Raw genomic sequence first — 18,574 nt, forward strand, 5'->3', positions numbered from 1 at the left:
ACTGGGAAATAACTAAATAACTATGAAAACTGTGACGAGAGACATGGAACTGAAATAAACCGAACACGAACCTGATCAGTAAGAAGAACTCTGAGACATGACGTGAAACCAAACAGACGACCTGGCAACGACTGAATCAACACACAAAAACTAAATACACACAAAGGTACACACAAAGGGTGATCAGAGGAAGTGGAAACACATTGGAAAACCAGCTGACTGGAATCACATCGTGACACTAAGCACAATGAACAGAGAAACAAGACTTTCAAAATAAAACAAGAATATAACGGGATACAGACATGACTCATGACAGGTTAAGAAACACGAAAACATCAATTTGGCTTTAAATGACCTCTTCTTTAATACATAGTTTTGCTTTTGATGATAACGTAGTAAAATTTAGACGGGGAAACTCACTGACATTTCACCAAACCGTGAGAATAATGGCAGCGAAATAAGGGAATAACAAATTAAGCACTAAATTACCAAAGCCTCTGTGCATGCTTAGGGCCAATGGGACGGGGAGAGGTTGTGCGTGGCATGTGTTTGCATCTGTGAGACCATAATTAAAGCTCAATATCCCAACTCCAAGCTAATTGCTTGCTGTCTGTTGTGGACTCATCTGACCTCCTCTAAGTCTCCTCTGTGGAATTCAAACAAGGAAAGCAGACGCTTCCAGACATCTGCAGGATATCTGCACATTTCTGGAAATACAGCTTAAGCTGAGAAAGAGTTTTGCTGCAAACTGTGCAAATCACTCAATTTTTAAATGCACTTAATTACAAAAATTAGCAGCTGTCTCCGTCCTTGCATCTTGAACTTTGATGTCCAACACTTGCTGGATTTCAACCAAAAAATGTTTTCTTCTCTTTCATCATTTTTAGTTTACTCCATATTAAAATCTTTACTCTAGGTGTCTTCCTAGCCTTATGATTTCACATGCACTGGACATGTGACCAAATAAACAATCATTTATGATCAAATATGACTGTCAGCTTCAGAGTCAAATCCAAATAAAAATAAATAAATTGCAGCTGTTTACAGAATTTAACATCTTAGGGATCATGAGTTTAACTGTTTTCTTTGACTATAAGAGAAAATGACTGAATGTGGCTGAATTACAGTTAATAAAAATGAGACTTGCTATGTATGAAAATGTACTGACAGCCTGTGATTTGTCTCCCCTCTCAGCCTGGAGAGCAGACAGCAGCTTCAACAGCCCACAGCCTGAGTCAGTCTTCACTGTGCAGAGCAGCTGCTTCAGATCTGACATCAGCGATCGCTCTGCCTGCAGATCCTGAGTGTTGATAGCTACAATGGAGACCTCACAGCAGCTTTTACATTAGCTCTGCAGCATGCAGGGTGTTGGGTTATGATCCCACTCAGATACGACAGCCTGCCTCGGCAGGATTTCTTCTCACAGAGAGACGCTTTGATTATTTTTATTCTATATTTCCTTCCATCTCACTCTTACACAATTTCAGGGAAAATGGAAACTGATAACAGTACAGCAGCAAGTACAGGCCTGTACTTGCTCATCTGATGATGATCTGGCTTTTTGATGGAGCAACAGCTGGACAAATGACTTTGAATCCAAAGGCAATAATTACCAAAGTTGAGAAGGAACTTTTGCACAAATACACAAAAACAACAGGATTATTCTCTGTGCTACCCTGAATTCTATTACTCTAAAAAAGTCTAAACAATTACTGGATGATCTAATATGAAATTTAATGAAGATATCCATGGACTCCTGAGTATAAACCCCATTTGATGACCTTTCGTCTAGTGGTCATTGTTTTCATGTCTCAACATCTACTGCGCAGGGTTAGCACAAGACATTGTGCAAATGTTTTATTAGACAAGAAAAAACGAATTTGGATATCAAATTATGTTTTCCATTTTAAGCATCAGTAGGGAGGGATGGATACTTGACAGGTACTATACGCCTCAACTCAGGAGCTGGCACCGTGTTTTCCAGATTCAGATAGCAATATAATTTCACATCAATCCATTTATCCATCAACAGCTGCATTGTTTTTTATTTTGAGCATAAGGACTTTAAAATTTAAAAAGCATCAATTTTAAAGTGTAATGCACATGTTACAAAGCTACATCGGCAGCATTAATACAACATTTACCACCAGGTTTTATAACAGTACTGCTAAATGTCCACACAATGCTCTCGCCTTATCATTGTTTACAAAAGATAGTAACAGTCTACTTAGAATGCATGAAGGTAGAGGAGGGTAACTACTGGTGATATACAGGGGACGAATATCAAATTCATATGCTGATACTATTCAAACTGTTATTATAACTATTTTCAGCGTGAGAGTAGTCAAAGTACTACTAAGTTCAAACCTCTCAAACCTTTTAAATGTCTAATATTTAGTTTATTCACAGCAAAATCAATTAATCTTCCTGCAAACATTTTTTGTGTATTTGTGAGTATTTTCTCACACAGTATAACACATGTGTAGGACAAACTATTTGGACACTACTAAACTTCCAGGAAACAGATGGTCCAAAATGGAGAAAGTTACACTTGCTTTTCACTCCAACGTGTAAATAAAGGTTCCTTGGTCATTATTCGAGTAGTCCAGAGTATATTGCTCACCAGGAAAATATGATCTATCCATCTTCTGCAGACCCCAGTCGGATTCCTGTTGTTTGGGGACAGAAGCGCCTGAGGAGAGGATTGCTGCATGTAGTAATAGGAAAGCCAGAGGTTTCACTGAACAAAAGCAAGGCTATTTCTTCAAACATCAAAGACATCCCTTCCCTTCAGGGCTTCTCCACTGATCACTCTACTATGAGCTGCCTCAGCAAGTACATGAGAGTGAATCAGGAGAAAACCAGTACAGGCAGACTGTCATGCCTAAGTCTGATCAGTAATAATGACAACTAAGGAGAATGCTGTCGGTAAGACGGAACAAATGTCAAGTCAGCGGCATGAAAAATAGAAACAGAGACGTCAGAATAAACAATTTCTGTGAATTTCTGGATATAACATATAAATACATATGGGGCCAACAGAAAATGAAAACTAAAAAATTAATTAAAAAATGAAACCTCCGATGGTCTACAGAGATTTTGACTTGTATCACGAGTAATTGGAAACATTACTCGTGATAACAGTTAGATAACAGGTTCAGGTTAAGGCAACAAATTCTGGCTGGAAATTGATCATCAAATCATCAAATTATAGATTATCATTAAAGGAATTACACTGGAGCTTTTTATGCATATTTTTACATCAAAGTACTAATTAGAGTGTGTGTGTGTGTGTGTGTGTGTGTGTGTGTGTGTGTGTGTGTGTGTGTGTGTGTGTGTGTGTGTGAGTACATGTTTAGACATCTTTGTGCGGACAGAAAATTGGCACGCTACTATACTTGTGGGAACCAGTCCCTGTCCCCATGAGTTAGGCATTCATTTTTTAGGCTTAGAGTTAGGGAAAGCATAATGTCAATCAGATATCCTCACTAAGATATGAAAACAGGTGTGTGTGTGTGTGTGTGTGTGTGTGTGTGTGTGTGTGTGTGTGTGTGTGTGTGTGTGTGTGTGCGTCTTGAGCACCAGGTGTTTTCCTCCAGCTGTCATGAATCACCCTGTCCTCCTCTTCCTCCTCCTCCTCTTCCTCCCCTCCCCAGGCCACAGGAGGAGATGATACTCTAAAACCACCAGGATGCTCCTGCTATCAGCTTTCACCTCAGACGCTGCGCCAAAATGTCATCACATCGATCTTGTTTCGCATGTGGCCCTGCATTTCATATATTTTTATTCCTACTGTGACAGCTTTGTTTTGGAGAGGGACTCGACCTCAGTACGGAGCATTTCAGTAGCTTTAAGCCAAAATATGAAAAACGTTTATTCAAACAACCTCAAATTCAGCAATGCATTCACTAGAGTTCACAGCCATTCAGCGGCCCAGCTTAAAGTGAAGAGGAAAAATGGTTGTTGAGTTAAACAATTTTACTGCGAGTTCTTAAATTATGAGTTAGGTGTGCCTTTGGTTAATGCAGTGTTGAAGGAGTTACAGTACTGAGCAAAAGTCTTTATTTCTTAGTATTTTGCTTCCAAGCATCCAGACTTTCTTGTAATCTTTTAAAGATGTCTTATTAAGCTACTTAACACTGATCTGTGAATCATTCAAGAATAAAAAGGCACCTAATTCAAGAACCAGAGTTCAGGCTGAAGAACAAATGTGGTCATACCAATTAATGACTTTCTTTTGTACCATATTTCCATGTGTGTTTACATGTTTCAATAAACTGCTGCATGTATTTCCCATTTCCCTAATGTCTAATGTCACCTCAGAGAAATGATGTGTTTGCACAGTACTGTATGCAACCATGTTTGAGGAAACAAGAAGCATCTGTGAATTATGTATCAACATTAAATGGTGTTAATACATAGTTTTTGTTATTGCCACTAGTTAAAAAGTATCAAGAGATATTACTGGATTCTTTGATCTAAAGAAACCCTAAAGCTTGCTGACTTTACTGCTAAATCACAGTATGACATGGAGCAGTCAGGTACCTGGCAGCACAAATCAGATGTTCTTTAAAAGCTAGAGATGACTACTGGTGGCCCAGACTCTCACTGCATTCCTCTGCTTTTATCATCTTCTGCTTGTTGTTTGGTTTAATACATTCGTTTTCATCACTCTGTCCCTGTAGTCAGACGTAGCAAGGAAAAATGTCCAAGGTTTTCTCATTGCTCAAACAAAAAGCTGTGGGGAAAGATGTGGCTACTGAGTCTAGTCTGGCTCAGAAGATGGCTTGTTTCACAAGAAGACATTCTTTCAAGGGCCTTTTTCTTACTGGCACATTGCGAAGTGGCATTTTTCCATGTTGTGGTTGATGCTGCACTTCACTCTCAAGAAGAGGTTTGACACAAAGTGAACTGTCAAGGACAACTTTGGTGTTCTTTTGACGTTCAGCAATCTCATAGAAATGTCAAGAGTCACTTTGAAGAGTCACTGTAAAGGGTTAGAGAGGAATCTGCTGAGTACACTGAAGACTCTGACATCTGCGGTGCAAAAGTGACTGAACACATCTTAAACCTTCCAGCTGTTCACCTAGGATCAGAGCAAAGCAGCCTCTGAGCCCGTTTCATAAAGTTACAGGAGCTCAACCATGATGTTAAAGGTTGCCGTCAGAATTTCTGCAACACTGTCAAAGTAGTTTTTGTGAGCTTTTGTGAGCTAAAGTTTTTTCAAATTAAAAAAAATAACTTGGTTCTGGCTCCACAGAAGAAAACCCGGTGCTTTGTAATTGTTCTTTTAACCATATATTTAGTTAAAATGTTAAGAGAATCTACAGAAAACAAAGAGTAATACAAATCTAACCCATTGATAAGATCTTTCATCTCATACTGTTAGATGCTGCAGCCGTCGCAGGGATACAAAGGTATCCTTTTGCAGCCCCACCTTGAGGCACCGTCTGCAGATAGCAACAAATTATAAGTAATAAATCTGTCAGTCAGTAGTACACACATTTGTCCTGTGTTATCAATGTTTATACTTGTGTATGATGTATGGGGAGGTCAGGTGAGTCTAAATCAAACACTTAATACAAAACTAAGAAATAACGCTTTATTTTAGCACCAAGAGGTTTTCTCACATGTGGAAAGCAGCCGTAGCTGAGGCTAGTCTTGTTTAAGCTAAAGTCACAGTATTTTTACTTCAGTTATCAAAGGTCTGTTTGGAGAGGAGAGGAATAACATTTGAACGGTAAATAGAAAAGTAATTGAGCAGCTTTACACTACAAGGTCTTTAAGTGTTTTCTAACTATAATGCACACACCCTGACGGATACACTGCGGGCACTTTGGCATTCAGGATCTTGCCCAGAGAAACTTCAACGCACCGGCCCACGGGAGCCGGGGATTACACTACTGACCTTAAGATTGACGATCGATTGGTGCTCATGAGCTACAACCAAAGCGCCTTAACATTGCAACATTTAATTTTGCATTCGCATATTTGACACTTTTTATTGCCTTGAAATTTTTCCGCACTTCATAAACACAAGTCATCTAATTTAGAATTTCTCTTTCTTGTAAAACATAAATACATTTGATTCTCAAGAGCAGATGTGACACTAAGCGGCTCTATGGGTAAAGAAGAATCATTCAACCTTACTGAATGGGGCTTTTGAAGACCATGGTGATTAGAAATTAGGTTTCCTATTTATACTGTAATGATCTGTATGCTACAGTTGAGTAACGTAAAGTAAGTACAAAGAAAAAGCTTGGACTAAAACGGACATCATATTGTGCTTAAATAAAAACTCCTTCATTCAGCATATGAAAGCCTTGAGTAGGACCTCCACACCAACATCCCAGAGATGTTTTTTTCTCTATAACATAACATTTAAGGCTCTTCTGTTGTATAGCTCAGAGTGTCGAGTAACAAGGACAAAAAGAAAGAGACTTGCCAAAGACCTTGAGCCAGAATTACACCCGCTTCAGCTGAAAGGCGAGCATGAAGGAGTTTCAAAACCAGACACAGGAAAGAGGATTTCTAAAGAACTTCAACCTCAGACTTGAGGAACAGAGGAATCAATATGGAAACGACCCTGTCCTTTGTGTGAGTAAGAAAGAAGGAAAAAGATGCCCAGTGTGCTCTTGTTGCATTCTGGGTAAAATTTGCAGGGACAAAGAACGAGGGTTTGCAATTTCTCACGTGGAAAGCACATTTCTTTCTTCACCTACTGTGAAAAAAGCTGGTTGATCGCTACTGTGGATTACCCAAAACAAAGGTGAAAGAAAGTTTCTGTATAAGCTCTAGACTCGAGATATGCATTTTGAAAATTGAGATAAAAAATTTTACTTTCTACATTTTCCAACCTCTTCAACATCCAAGTGGGTCATTGGTGACCTACATAAAGGCAGAGTTAAGTTGGATTTCAGCCACATGACTAAAAAACATTGATTCATAAGTTAGAACATGTTGCCTTTCAAACTGAACAAGCATCTGGCTTTCTGTTATTAGACTTTTATTTTGACATGCTATGAAATTTCCATGAAAAAGCCAACCTTCAGTTCAGTGAGGTTTCCTAGCATTTGTTTATGCACAGCACTTCAGGAACCTTGAGACCTGGACTTGCTGCCACAAAACCCTAATTCTTCTTTTTCTGTTGTAGATTTTCTAATGTGCTCAGGATCATCATCTTACTGCAAGGCCCAGTTTGGGCCAAGCTTTAACTGTTGGACAGATAGCCTCACATTTGACTCTAGAATACACTGACATACACAGTTCATTGTTCACTCAATGACTGCAAGGTGCCCAGGTCCTGTGGCTGCAAAACAAGCCCAAATCACCTCCACCACTGTGCTTGACACTTGGTATGAAGTGTTTGCTGATATGCTGTGGCACTGTGCATTGGTCTCCTTGAACCAAAGAACACTGTTCCAGAAGTCTTGTGGTTTGCGAACCTAAACCATGTTGCCATTTTCTTCTTAAAGTAAAGAGTTTTCCTAGGGGACCCTTCCAAACCACGGGTACTTCTTCAGTCTTTTTCTAATTTTACTGTCAAGAACTTTAACATTGAATATTCTAACAGAGGTCTATTGAGTCTGAGATGGAACTTTTTCTAAGCATTGCACAATCTGACTTTGGGGTGAATCTGCTCAAACAGCATCTCCCGTGGCACTGTGTAAACACACGCCTGAATGCTACAGAGGCTTTAATAGAAGTAGTTGTCACACTTTCTAATGATCAATTAATCAGCTCCATTTCATTACAGCACCTGGCTGCAACTTACCCTTTTAATTTATATTATTTTCTAATTTCTGGAAGCAGTAAAAGTGTACTTATTTCACCTGAAAATAAATGATAAATGCAAAGTGAATTGTAATTTTGATTGATTTTTTACTCTTCAAATACTGTCCATCCATCCACCTACCCATTAATTTTCATCCACTTATTTTCAAATATGTCTCCTTCAAAATTCAATTGCAGTTTGCCTTTTACATGTTCATCATTAAATCTGTACTCACTCTGTGTCGGTGATGACATAGCCAAAGACATCATCATCTTTCTTCATCTTGCTGGCTTTGACGTCCAACTGTAGCTCAGGAACGTGCATCGTCTTCTTGTGAGGTTCATCGTACACGAGAGAAGCAGGAGGGGGTGCCACCTCCTTGATCCAGCCTGCCACCTCCAACAGCTCCTCTACAGACTGGGTGGTATCCTTCTTTTGCACCGCCACCCCTACTTCGCTAGTCCGACTCTGGACGTTTTCCAGCCCCACCTGCTGCCCTCTGGGTGTTTGACTGGCATCGTCATAATGGTTTTTAGCTGGGGGAGGTCCGGTGAAGGAACTTTTGTCAAGGTAGGCGAGAAGCTTGGTGAAGAGGCTGCCACTCTCCGTCTGAAATAAGAGCCAATGAAATATCGTGGGTAAATAGACTGGTTCTTATATGATGCTTTTCTACTCTAACTGCGCACTCAAAGCGCTTTATACAACTTGCCTCACTCACCCATTCACTTTCTTTTTTCCTATGTAAGTCCTTCTATCTAACATTCTTACGTACTCATAGGTTAATCGGAGAGCAACTTGGGGTTAGTATTTTGCCCAAGGATATTTGGCCCGCAGACTGGAGCAGACAGATCAAACCACCAACCCTTACAATTAGTGGGTGATCTGCTCTACCACCTGACCTACACACAGCCACCCCAAAACTAGGTTTCCGTGTAGCAGGAACAAGTTTCTCCCCTCACTGTAGTAAAGTGACTCTGGTGAGACTTGAACCCACAATCTTTGAATTTCATCTGACACAAACCAATAGCAATCCAATGTGCTATCCATTGCACCACAGAGCCTGGTAAGACAGTAGATGATCCAACTGTTACACAGAACTTAATTTATTTCAGACACCTAATTAAAAAAAATACAAACCTGACTAATGAGCTCAATTTTAAGCTTAAGACACTTAAGACATAGTGTCTCTAAAAGAACATGAGGCAACGTCTGTAGCAACCGTATCTAGGGATGGGTATTGTTTAGGTTTTATCCGATACCGGTGCCAAATCGGTACTTTTGAAACGGTGCCGGTGCTCAAACCGGTGCTTAAAGAATGGAGAACACAAAATTGGTCCAAAAACCTCTCATGTTCAGCTGGTTTTTTGTAAAAAGATAACAATGTTAGCCTTTTCTGCAGCTATAGGGGATTTATGGTATCACTCTTGGCTGGAAGCAGTGCTTAAACAATGGAAAAAACACAAACTTTGTCCAAAACCTCTCATGTTTAACTGTTTTCCACTTTTTCTTTGGTCATTTTAGCCTTTTTGGCCAGGGTGAAGGGAGTATCTGCCATCAAACAAGAGGACAGCCGCATGTAGCTATGATGATGTTTGCTAGTTCACCTTACATGCATTAATGTAATAACGTGGTTAGCCTACTCAACGTAAATTACACACTAACAACATTAAGCTACTCACGCAGAGAAGAACGGCTGCTGCTGCATCATCATCTGTCATCATTTCTGCTACACTGGCAGGGCCAGGGGCCAGGACTCTATTCTTCGGGTTTTTTGGGGGATATTGCTAACTCCGGGTCCGATAACAGGCAACCCACGCACAGTAGATGCGCTCGGTGTGAGGTCTCGCAGCAAGCTATCATACGGCGCATTTCTGGGCTTTTTAAAAAAACGCTATGCGTCACCAGGTGTTTCATCGGATTTGAGGTGTTACCTCCTTTGACAGTATCACAGTATCAGCTTAAAGCACTTGTTGCAGGCTGCTGAGTTTGCATCTTTTGCTGTGAAGTACAGCCAGACTTTTGACCGCTTGGCCTTGGGCATTTTTAATCCGTAGCTCTGCATAAAAGAACGCACGTACCTGGACCCGCCTACTATCCTCGGAAACGTAAAATGATTGGCTAGAAGTGTATCACAGCTCAGGAAAAAAAGCACCGAAATGTGCGCTGCTTTTCGGTCTGGTTACTACCGTTTATGTCAGAACCGGTGCCATCATGGCACCGGACACCGGTACCCATCCCTAACCGTATCATAACGGAAAGAATCCGTGTGGTGCTTTTTCTAGTTAAATTGCACTGCTCCCAGCCAGTGCAATGATTTGCAAATCCCATAAACTTATGTTTTATTCACAGTGGGACACAGAAAATAAATCCAATCAAATGTGTAAACTGAGAAAGTTAACAATTTTAAGAAAAAACATCTGATCATTTTAAATTTGACGGCAGCAGCATGTCTCAAAAAAGTAAGAACAGTGCCATGTTTACAATGTGCAGCATCCATTCTTCTTTTAAAAACAGTCCATAAACATCTAGGAAATGGGGAGACCAGCTGTAGGACTTCTGGGAGACGTATATTATCCAATTCTTGTGTGATATAATATTCTAGCTGCTCAGCAGTCCAGGGTACTCTTTTTCCTATTTTCATTTCATTTCATTACAATTGCTTTCAGTTGCTGAAAGATCTGGACTTAGTGGCAGGCTAGCTCTGCACCTGGACTCTTCTAAAACTGTACGAAGCCATGGTGTGATAATAATAGATGAAGAATGTGATTTATCACAGTCTTGCTGAAATATGCAAGACCTTGCCTGAAATATGTGTCATCTGGATGGGAGCATTTGTTGCTCTAAAACCCACGTATACCTTTTAGCATTGAAGGTGCCTTTCCAGATGTGCAAGCTGCTAATTCCAATGGCTCGAATGCACCCCCAAACCATCAGAGATCCGGGCATGGATCCATCCTACCTTGTGCCAATAGTTCAGGCTGGTACTGGTGGTTTAATGCCGTGGGAGTTATTTTCTTGGCACATTTTTGATTATTTAGTATCCACTGAGCATTGTTTAGCCTACCTGATGGTTGCTTCCAGCAAGATAAGGTGCCATGTGACTAATCTCAAACATGAAAATCAGTTCACTGTACTCAGATGGCCTCTACAGTCACCAGATCACAACCTAATAGAGTACCTTCGGGATGTGGTGGAATGGGAAATTTGTCTGTAGCCAACAAATTTGCAGCAACCGTGTGCTGTTAGGCATACTTAATGAAGTGGCTGTTAAGTGTCTAATGAAACAATATTGAATCAAGTTCTTTTTCTTTTAAACTGAACTTGTGGGAGTTTTCCTGTTGCTGACATTAGCGTGTTGGCGATCTGCAGCTACAGGCATGAGGAAATAATTGCCTTGAATCAAAGAACAGCCACCCTGTCAGACTTATGCTGAATAGGGTTTTAATATGCTATTATTCTTCTGGTCCTAGCTTCAGGGTAATTGCTCGTCTTGTCAAGAACTACATCTCACTGCAGCAGCAATGCCATGTGAGCTAAAAACATAGTTTGTTCTGTCTCTGAGCACTTTGAAATACAATCTTCTTTGCAACTTCAAATTGTTTTTTGGGACCAGCAAGATGCATCAGCCTGGAGGGAATTTTCAACGAGCAGAAACAAAATAAGAAATGAGTACAAGAAATAAGCACAGAGAAGACGTTGCTTCTATTCCGGCGTTGATTTCAGCAAATCTTATCATAAATATATTTTTCGCTACAAAACACAAATAAAAAGTAGTTGAAAATGACATATTACATTTTATTTGTAAAGTCAGATATATGGACAAATGAATAACAGTCCCACAGTCACGAAATCCCTTTCACTAAGCTGAATGGGTTTTTATCAAACACTGCAGCAATAGATAACTATTGCTCTAAAGGTAGTGCAGCATTTAGTTATGTGTCAGCATGTTATCTGACATAAAGCTGTGTGATAAACATCAGTCTTCTGGATTGGAAAGTTGTGTATTTGTTTGTGTTTATGGACACATAATGACATAATGTCAATGTGGAATTTTTGCATTCTGTAAAAATGAAAAATATTCATTCTTTCCTTATATCTATCTATCTATCTATCTACCGTAATTGTCGGGCTATAAGCCGCTACTTTTTGCACAAGCTTTGAACCCTGCGGCTTTTAGTCAGGTGCGGCTTTTCTATGGATTGTCCCTGATTTTTGTCATATCGTAAGACGATTTGTTTTGTTTGTTCCGCTGTTGTACGGCACTACGTTGCCTGGCGGAAGGGCATGTGATCAGACACACAGTATCGGGGTTCAAGAGTGGTATGTTGGTCACATGTCCATCCGCCAGGCAACATAGTGCCGTACAAGTAGCTCGAAAAACAAACTTCAAAGTAGCGCTACACGTTCAGCGGGAGTCGTGGATGGTGTGCGGCAATAAACTTGCGAAAAGCAAGTTATGCTCAACTCCACCGGTGGAATCTGACAGCGTGGAAAAGTGTGAAAACATCCATCCATCCACCTGAGCCTAAAAGGTAGTCTGAATCTATTTTTCTGGTGTGTAGGTTATTGTTATGTACTACATTTGTTACTCGTTTTTGAAGCACAGCACATGTTTCGTACTTGTAATTACCGCTACTTGTACATATACCTAAAAAGTTGTGCAAATATGTACCCATAACTTGTTTTTCAAAATATTAATAAAAGAGATGTGTCTCCAAACAGCCATCTCTTTCCTGACAATTCGCTTTGTGCATATTCTCTTACATATGATAAGTCAACATTGAAACACCTGCGGCTTTTAGTCAGGTGCGGCTAATGTATGTACAAAACAGGATTTTCCCCTGATTTTAGCTTGTGCGGCTAATATTCAGGTGCGCTTTGTAGTCCGGGAAATACGGTATATATATATATATATATATATATATATATATATATATATATATATTAGGGGTGCAACGATACACAAAATTCACGGTTCGGTTCGGTTCGATACTTTGGTGTCACGGTTCGATATTTTTTCGATACAAAAAAAATGTTCATGCCTTTTTAATTTGTCATTTATTAAAATTATAAATATACATTTTAACTCAAAAGTACAGTTTTTAAATTTAACCCTAACCCTTGTGCGTATTTTTTATTTTGACAGCGAATGCGCACCTGTGGACCACTTATGTGCAGCCCTGGTTATTTAGCTCGTCATATCGCAGCCACAGAAATTCTTTTGTCCATGAAACCATAAAGCTGCACTTTCTTTTTGCCTTATAGTCTGATTTGTCATAACTTCTCCGTTTTGTGGTAAGCTTTTCTTTGGCTGTCACTTCTTCACCCTGACCTGTCTTATTTGGCTCAGCAGAACTAAAATATATATGCTGCTGGTTTTACACACGCACTCACATAAGCTCAGCGATTCTCTGCGCGATCAACCTCTCAAATGTTTAAGCTTGCTGCGGGAGATTTCACTTGTCATGTTTGTGTAGTAAGCTAACGATTAATAAGACGATGTCAGAGGAATTGGTGCACAAATTATCATCACTCACAGATCAGTGCTGTCGCTCTCTATACACAGTTCGCACGATTGCAAAGTGAAAGCAAAAAAACAAGCGCAAATTCAAACGCGATTTCAATATGTCACATATTGACAGTGGCTCACCGATGCCAATGACATAATTACCCAGCTACATTTCCGAAAGAATGCAAAAGCATTGACATATATTTTCCTTCCTACAATAGCCCGACGGGCAGGGAAGAGATAGATTTTGGTAGCCCGACTGAAAAAAATCGCTAGCCCCAGGACGTCGGGCTAGTGATATTGCGAGCCCTGTATCTGATTGAGGAATCACTCATCTTTGGAAAAGAGAGTTTATTACAGAGAAATGTCTCTTTCCAAAATAAAAGCTATACTATCCGCTTCTTCTGGGCTATATTCTCAGCAGCATATTAAACATATAAGGAGAATCATGTGCTAACGGCTGTTTAAATGACCCGGGTAAAGTTAGTAGCATGCTTGTTGTTTTTGTCTTTGCACTAAGATGATGTCGGCATAAATGTGCAGTCATATTCGTTGTGTTCCCACTAGTGCTTTCAGGTTAATCTCGTTGAAATGACCTTAACGCCACAACATGGCAAATCTCAGTTAACGAGCTACCGCCCCGTGCATGGGGCTAGACGGCCAACACGTTAACGAGCTAACTGCGCTAACACACTAGTTCCCACCCATGTAATTGAGCATTGCACGGCACATCCAACATACTGTTTTACTTTAGTCCATGACTGGCTTACCTTCAGGGTCATACGTCACATGAAAACCAAAATAATTCCAAACGCCAGATCTAAATGAGGGTGGGGGAGGTCCATGTTCCAAGGAGAGCTTAACTTCTGTCTTGCTAGCTTGCCCTGCGCTCTTCCTTCTGAGGATGCTGTCTGTGTGGAGCGCTCAGTAGATCTGCGCTCGACAGTGCAGCCTAGGCGGAGTAGTCGAACGCAGATTCACTGAGCGCTCAACACAGACAGCATCGTCAGAAGGAAAGTTGATAAAATAAATTACAAATGTTGTATTGTTCGATACATATGCGTACTGAACCTAAAGCACTGTATCGAACGGTTCAATATCGATACGAATATCGTTGCACCCCTAATATATATATTAGGGGTGCATATATATATATATATATATATATATATATATATATATATATATACATACACACACATACACATACACACATATATATACATATATATATATGTGTGTGTATATATATATATATATATATATATATATATATATATATATATATATATATATATATATATTGATCTATAGATATATAGATAGATATAAGGAAAGAGTGAATATTTTTCATTTATATACACTTATATACACACATATATATATATATATTTGTGCTGTCAGCGTTAATCTCGTTAAAATTACGTTAATGCTATAACTGCATTAATCTGGAAAATCTCCATTAACAAGTTACCGCAGATCACCCTGTGCATGGGCCTGCATGGCGTCAACTTGTTAGCGCAGTTAGCTCGTTAGCACGGTTAGCTCGTTAACGCGTTAATCTAGTTAAAATGGCATTAACGTAATTTTAACGAGATTAATGCTGACAGCACTAATATATCTACATACATACATCAGTAAGTATGAAACAGGACAGATGGAATAAAGGCATTCGTGTTCAGAAACACAAATCAGTAGAGTTTCTGACTATTTCACAAACTGCCGTGATGACCTGTTGTCATGGCTGTAGTCACATGTCTGGACAACACAAACATTTTAAATGCATGAAAAAAAAATTAGCTTGTTTTAGGGTTTTCACATTTTTAACAGATTGAAATTTCCGCTTTTAAATCAGCCACGATCCATTTAATGTCAAACTAAAGCATTTCTGCATGCACAAGTCTTCTTGTTTAAAATGCAGCACTAAAGTAACTGGTTAGTAGTGTGTAACACATCACAGTCTGTTGGTTATTCATAACCCGCGAGCGTTCTGATGTCCTTCGTGACAGGACTTTCTTGATTTGGTTGGTTCTCACGTCTGTCTGGAGGTGAAGAAAAAAACCTCTGTTTCATCAGAGATTGTAATCAGGTATGCATTGACTTTAAGATGTTCCTCTGTCATTAAAATCAAGGTTCTGTCAAAGTGCAAATGAAATTGGCTTTAAAGATCCTTTGTTGCCTCTATCAGGAGGAATTTTAAACAGAACAAACGCACATACTGACTGATGCCTTGCTGAGAGCTTATAATCGCCCCTCTATCTGGTCATAATTATTTTTATTATGTAGCTTAGTAGTTTAGTAGAGTCCAAGACAAATTTCCTCTTGGAAACAATTAAGTATCTATTGGTGATCTATCCGCTGAAATTTTAAAACTTTATAGCAGAATCACATTTGGTTTTTTAGACACACATCTCTCTACTATACATGCTAGTATTTCAACCACTGCTTTGAATAAAAGAAATCTGTGAAATACACTAATGAGTTTACTTTTTTTTTTTTACCCAGGTTTCAATTTACAGTATAAAGGACTGAATCAGTACAGCGTCGTTGTTACGAGTTCACCTTGTTTAGCCTTAATTAATTCCAACTCACTCATTTATCCACTGCTCTCCCGATTCCTTAAAAAATGCACATGTTCATATCAGTCCGATTTATTGTGGAAGATTGTCTTCATTATTTGAATAAATAAAAAAAGAATATTATTAGTGCATACTAGCAGTATAACAAATAAAACTTTGGGACTAAAACCTGATCGATTTTGTTTTTTGTTGTCGGCAGTTCATTCTCTCGCATGAATACTGAGTTCTAGATAAATTCTTTGGGCAGTGATTTCACCCTTGCAAAATTTCATCTCATTCCCTTGTTTAATAAATTACATAACTGCTTACAATGTCAGCCTTGGCTTTGACATTTAAGTCTTCCCTTTCTGCTACTCTGATTGCTTACCTTGTCCTGCATATTTTGCTCCCCTGTCTCCGTGTGACGCTCTGTTGGGAGAAAGAGAATAATCATATTGATACATTTGTGTTTCCATTCAAAGCGGGAGCAGAAAGACAGAAAAAGAGGTGGTTCATGTAAAAATTCATTCAGAGCTAAAAGCTGCCAAATTTCAAGGCCATTTCCTTAAATCAAATTCACCATTCTCTAATATTTTACTGATCTGAATTCACCCCTGTGTAAATTTATTTTTCACTGATGCTGAAAAAACACTAGAAAACGTACATAAATAACATATCCACTGCGCTCTGACCACAGTTTTTAATCATTTAGTTATCTGTTGAGCACTTTTAGTGATTGTGTAAACATGCAAAGCCTGAGTGGCCTCAGTGGACAATAAACCATTAACACTGGCTGGGTTTATGTTCTGCATTGAGCACAGGATGCTTATTTATTTTCACATTGATTTTTATGTTGCACTCTTGTGGCAACTTGAGAGCTCCGTTTTTTTGTTTAATCCAGCCTACACAATTATGCATGTATTATAGACTTACTTTCCATCGCTTACTCAATACTTTAATTGCGTAAAAACAAAACGAATCACTATAAAATTACCTTGAAGTGCTGCCAGTGCGACAGGAGTGCTCTCCTGAGGTTTCAGGGTAGGAGCATTCCCCAGCAACTCATCCCTAGGAACCTCCCCCGCCTCTTCCTCTTCTTCTGCTTCTTCTTCTCCATCACTCATCTCTCCTTCCAGGTCTCTCGGTCCTGGTCCAATCATTCGGCTCAGGCCTCTGTTTAGTCCCTTGTCCTGATCAACTACCTGTAGAGCCTCAGCTATCAGGCTCGACAGCTGGTCCAAATCCTGCGGTGTCAGCGTATCCATGTCCACATGCTGCCTGTCAACATTCTTCAAAACGTTCTCGATGAACCTCTCTGGAGGAGAGATGGAAGTAAAATAACAATGAAAGACAAAGAAATTATTATCATTAAAGCAGACCAAATATTCTAACTCCACGCTCCATGTTTGCATTCTTGGACTTGTATGTTTCATAGTTCAAAATAATATTTATTGATCTTGTGCTGGGTTTTGGTTAAGTCACTCAGTTTACCCTCTGTCAGAAACAAGCTGTTTTAACTGCCTTTCTACTAGCTTTAAGCCAGCTTCCTTCTGATTGGCTGCCCCTCGTGACCAGAAGGTTTGAACAGCAGGTGGGTGGGAGAGCTGTGTGTCTGACATGACATCCTCAGTGTATAGATTGCTGGGATTGCATAGTGGCTGCATTATTTGAAATTCTGGACATGTTTATTATGATCGTGTATTTATAAGAGAAAACAAGAAAAAGCAGAATCAGTCCCCATTAAAACCAGTTATGTAGTTTAGATTAGAGGCAATAGTCTCACTTCTCATGTCTGCTGTCTCTCTTCTGATCTCAGCATTAAATATTTTTAGGTATCTTACTGTGACGATGTGAAAGCTGTGATTTGTAGCAATGAAGCTAAAGCTGTTTATGGAGCTCCTTTCAGGTTTACAGCGAGCTTCAGCTTGGTGTATAGCTGTCCACTTATTTACTATTTACTTGGCATCACATAGCAACCACAGCAGACAGTTGTTTTCATCAGAAAAGCCCTGTGTACCAGCACCAAACAGCAGGCAGACATTTAGCTAGCTAGTGAGCACACAGTGGAGAATTTAGGAGACAGATATTTCCCTCAGGACTCAAAAAAGACACAGAGAATCGATACAAGAGTTATATTCATTAGGTGGACACTGGACTAAATTTAATGCTGTTCTGTTTGCTGGATGCTTATATGAGTTCATGTTCGCTAACAAGTTTGCTAAGTTAAAGTATGAGGGCCTGTCAGTGTGTGCAGGTTTTAATGCACAGATAAAAATGAAAGTTGAACATCTACAACTATCATAAGAACTGGGCGCACTACACGTGATTAAGTTTACCTTTGAGTTAACTTTGAAAGCCTTATAGCAATTATTTAATGGTCCTTGCTGTGAGCTAGTTTTTCCAAAGTCATGCAAATAATGCTCATCTTTATGGAAAAAGAGTACAATGTGGTTTTCACCACAAGCCCTGTGTGTTCAGTGTAGCCACAGAAAGAAAGAAATAATAATAACTTCCTTATAATGAAGACCCAGCCAGCGTCTGACAGCAGGCTAAGGCAGAAACATGCTATCTGATTCTAAGTGTAACCACGCTGTGCTACAATTTCCTTATTTCTATTCAAATTTGCTTTACTTTGAACGATTCTCTTAACTTCCTGGCACCACTTCTGGTATTCTGCATGGTTCAGTCCACTCAAAGAAAGCCATAACTCACAGGTTCTCCTTGTTGCTTGTA

At 39.4% G+C, this 18,574-nt stretch overlaps 1 protein-coding gene across 2 annotated transcripts in view; it reads right to left on the reverse strand.

Moving 5' to 3' along the window:
* Window positions 1–18,574, reverse strand: part of LOC308412638 (receptor-type tyrosine-protein phosphatase N2-like) — a 228,846-nt gene that overhangs the window by 166,169 nt on the left and 44,103 nt on the right. For both annotated transcript variants that reach the window (XM_080907154.1, XM_080907155.1), the window contains 3 exons: window positions 16,836–17,156; window positions 16,230–16,270; window positions 8,010–8,383 (listed from right to left, as the gene is read on the reverse strand). In XM_080907154.1, the coding sequence (XP_080763280.1) occupies window positions 8,010–8,383; window positions 16,230–16,270; window positions 16,836–17,156 (736 nt within the window). The remainder of the gene's footprint in view (window positions 1–8,009; window positions 8,384–16,229; window positions 16,271–16,835; window positions 17,157–18,574) is intronic.

Source organism: Rhamphochromis sp. 'chilingali' (genome assembly GCF_963969265.1).
Source record: "Rhamphochromis sp. 'chilingali' genome assembly, chromosome: 16".
NCBI classification, from domain to species: Eukaryota; Metazoa; Chordata; class Actinopteri; order Cichliformes; family Cichlidae; genus Rhamphochromis; species Rhamphochromis sp. 'chilingali'.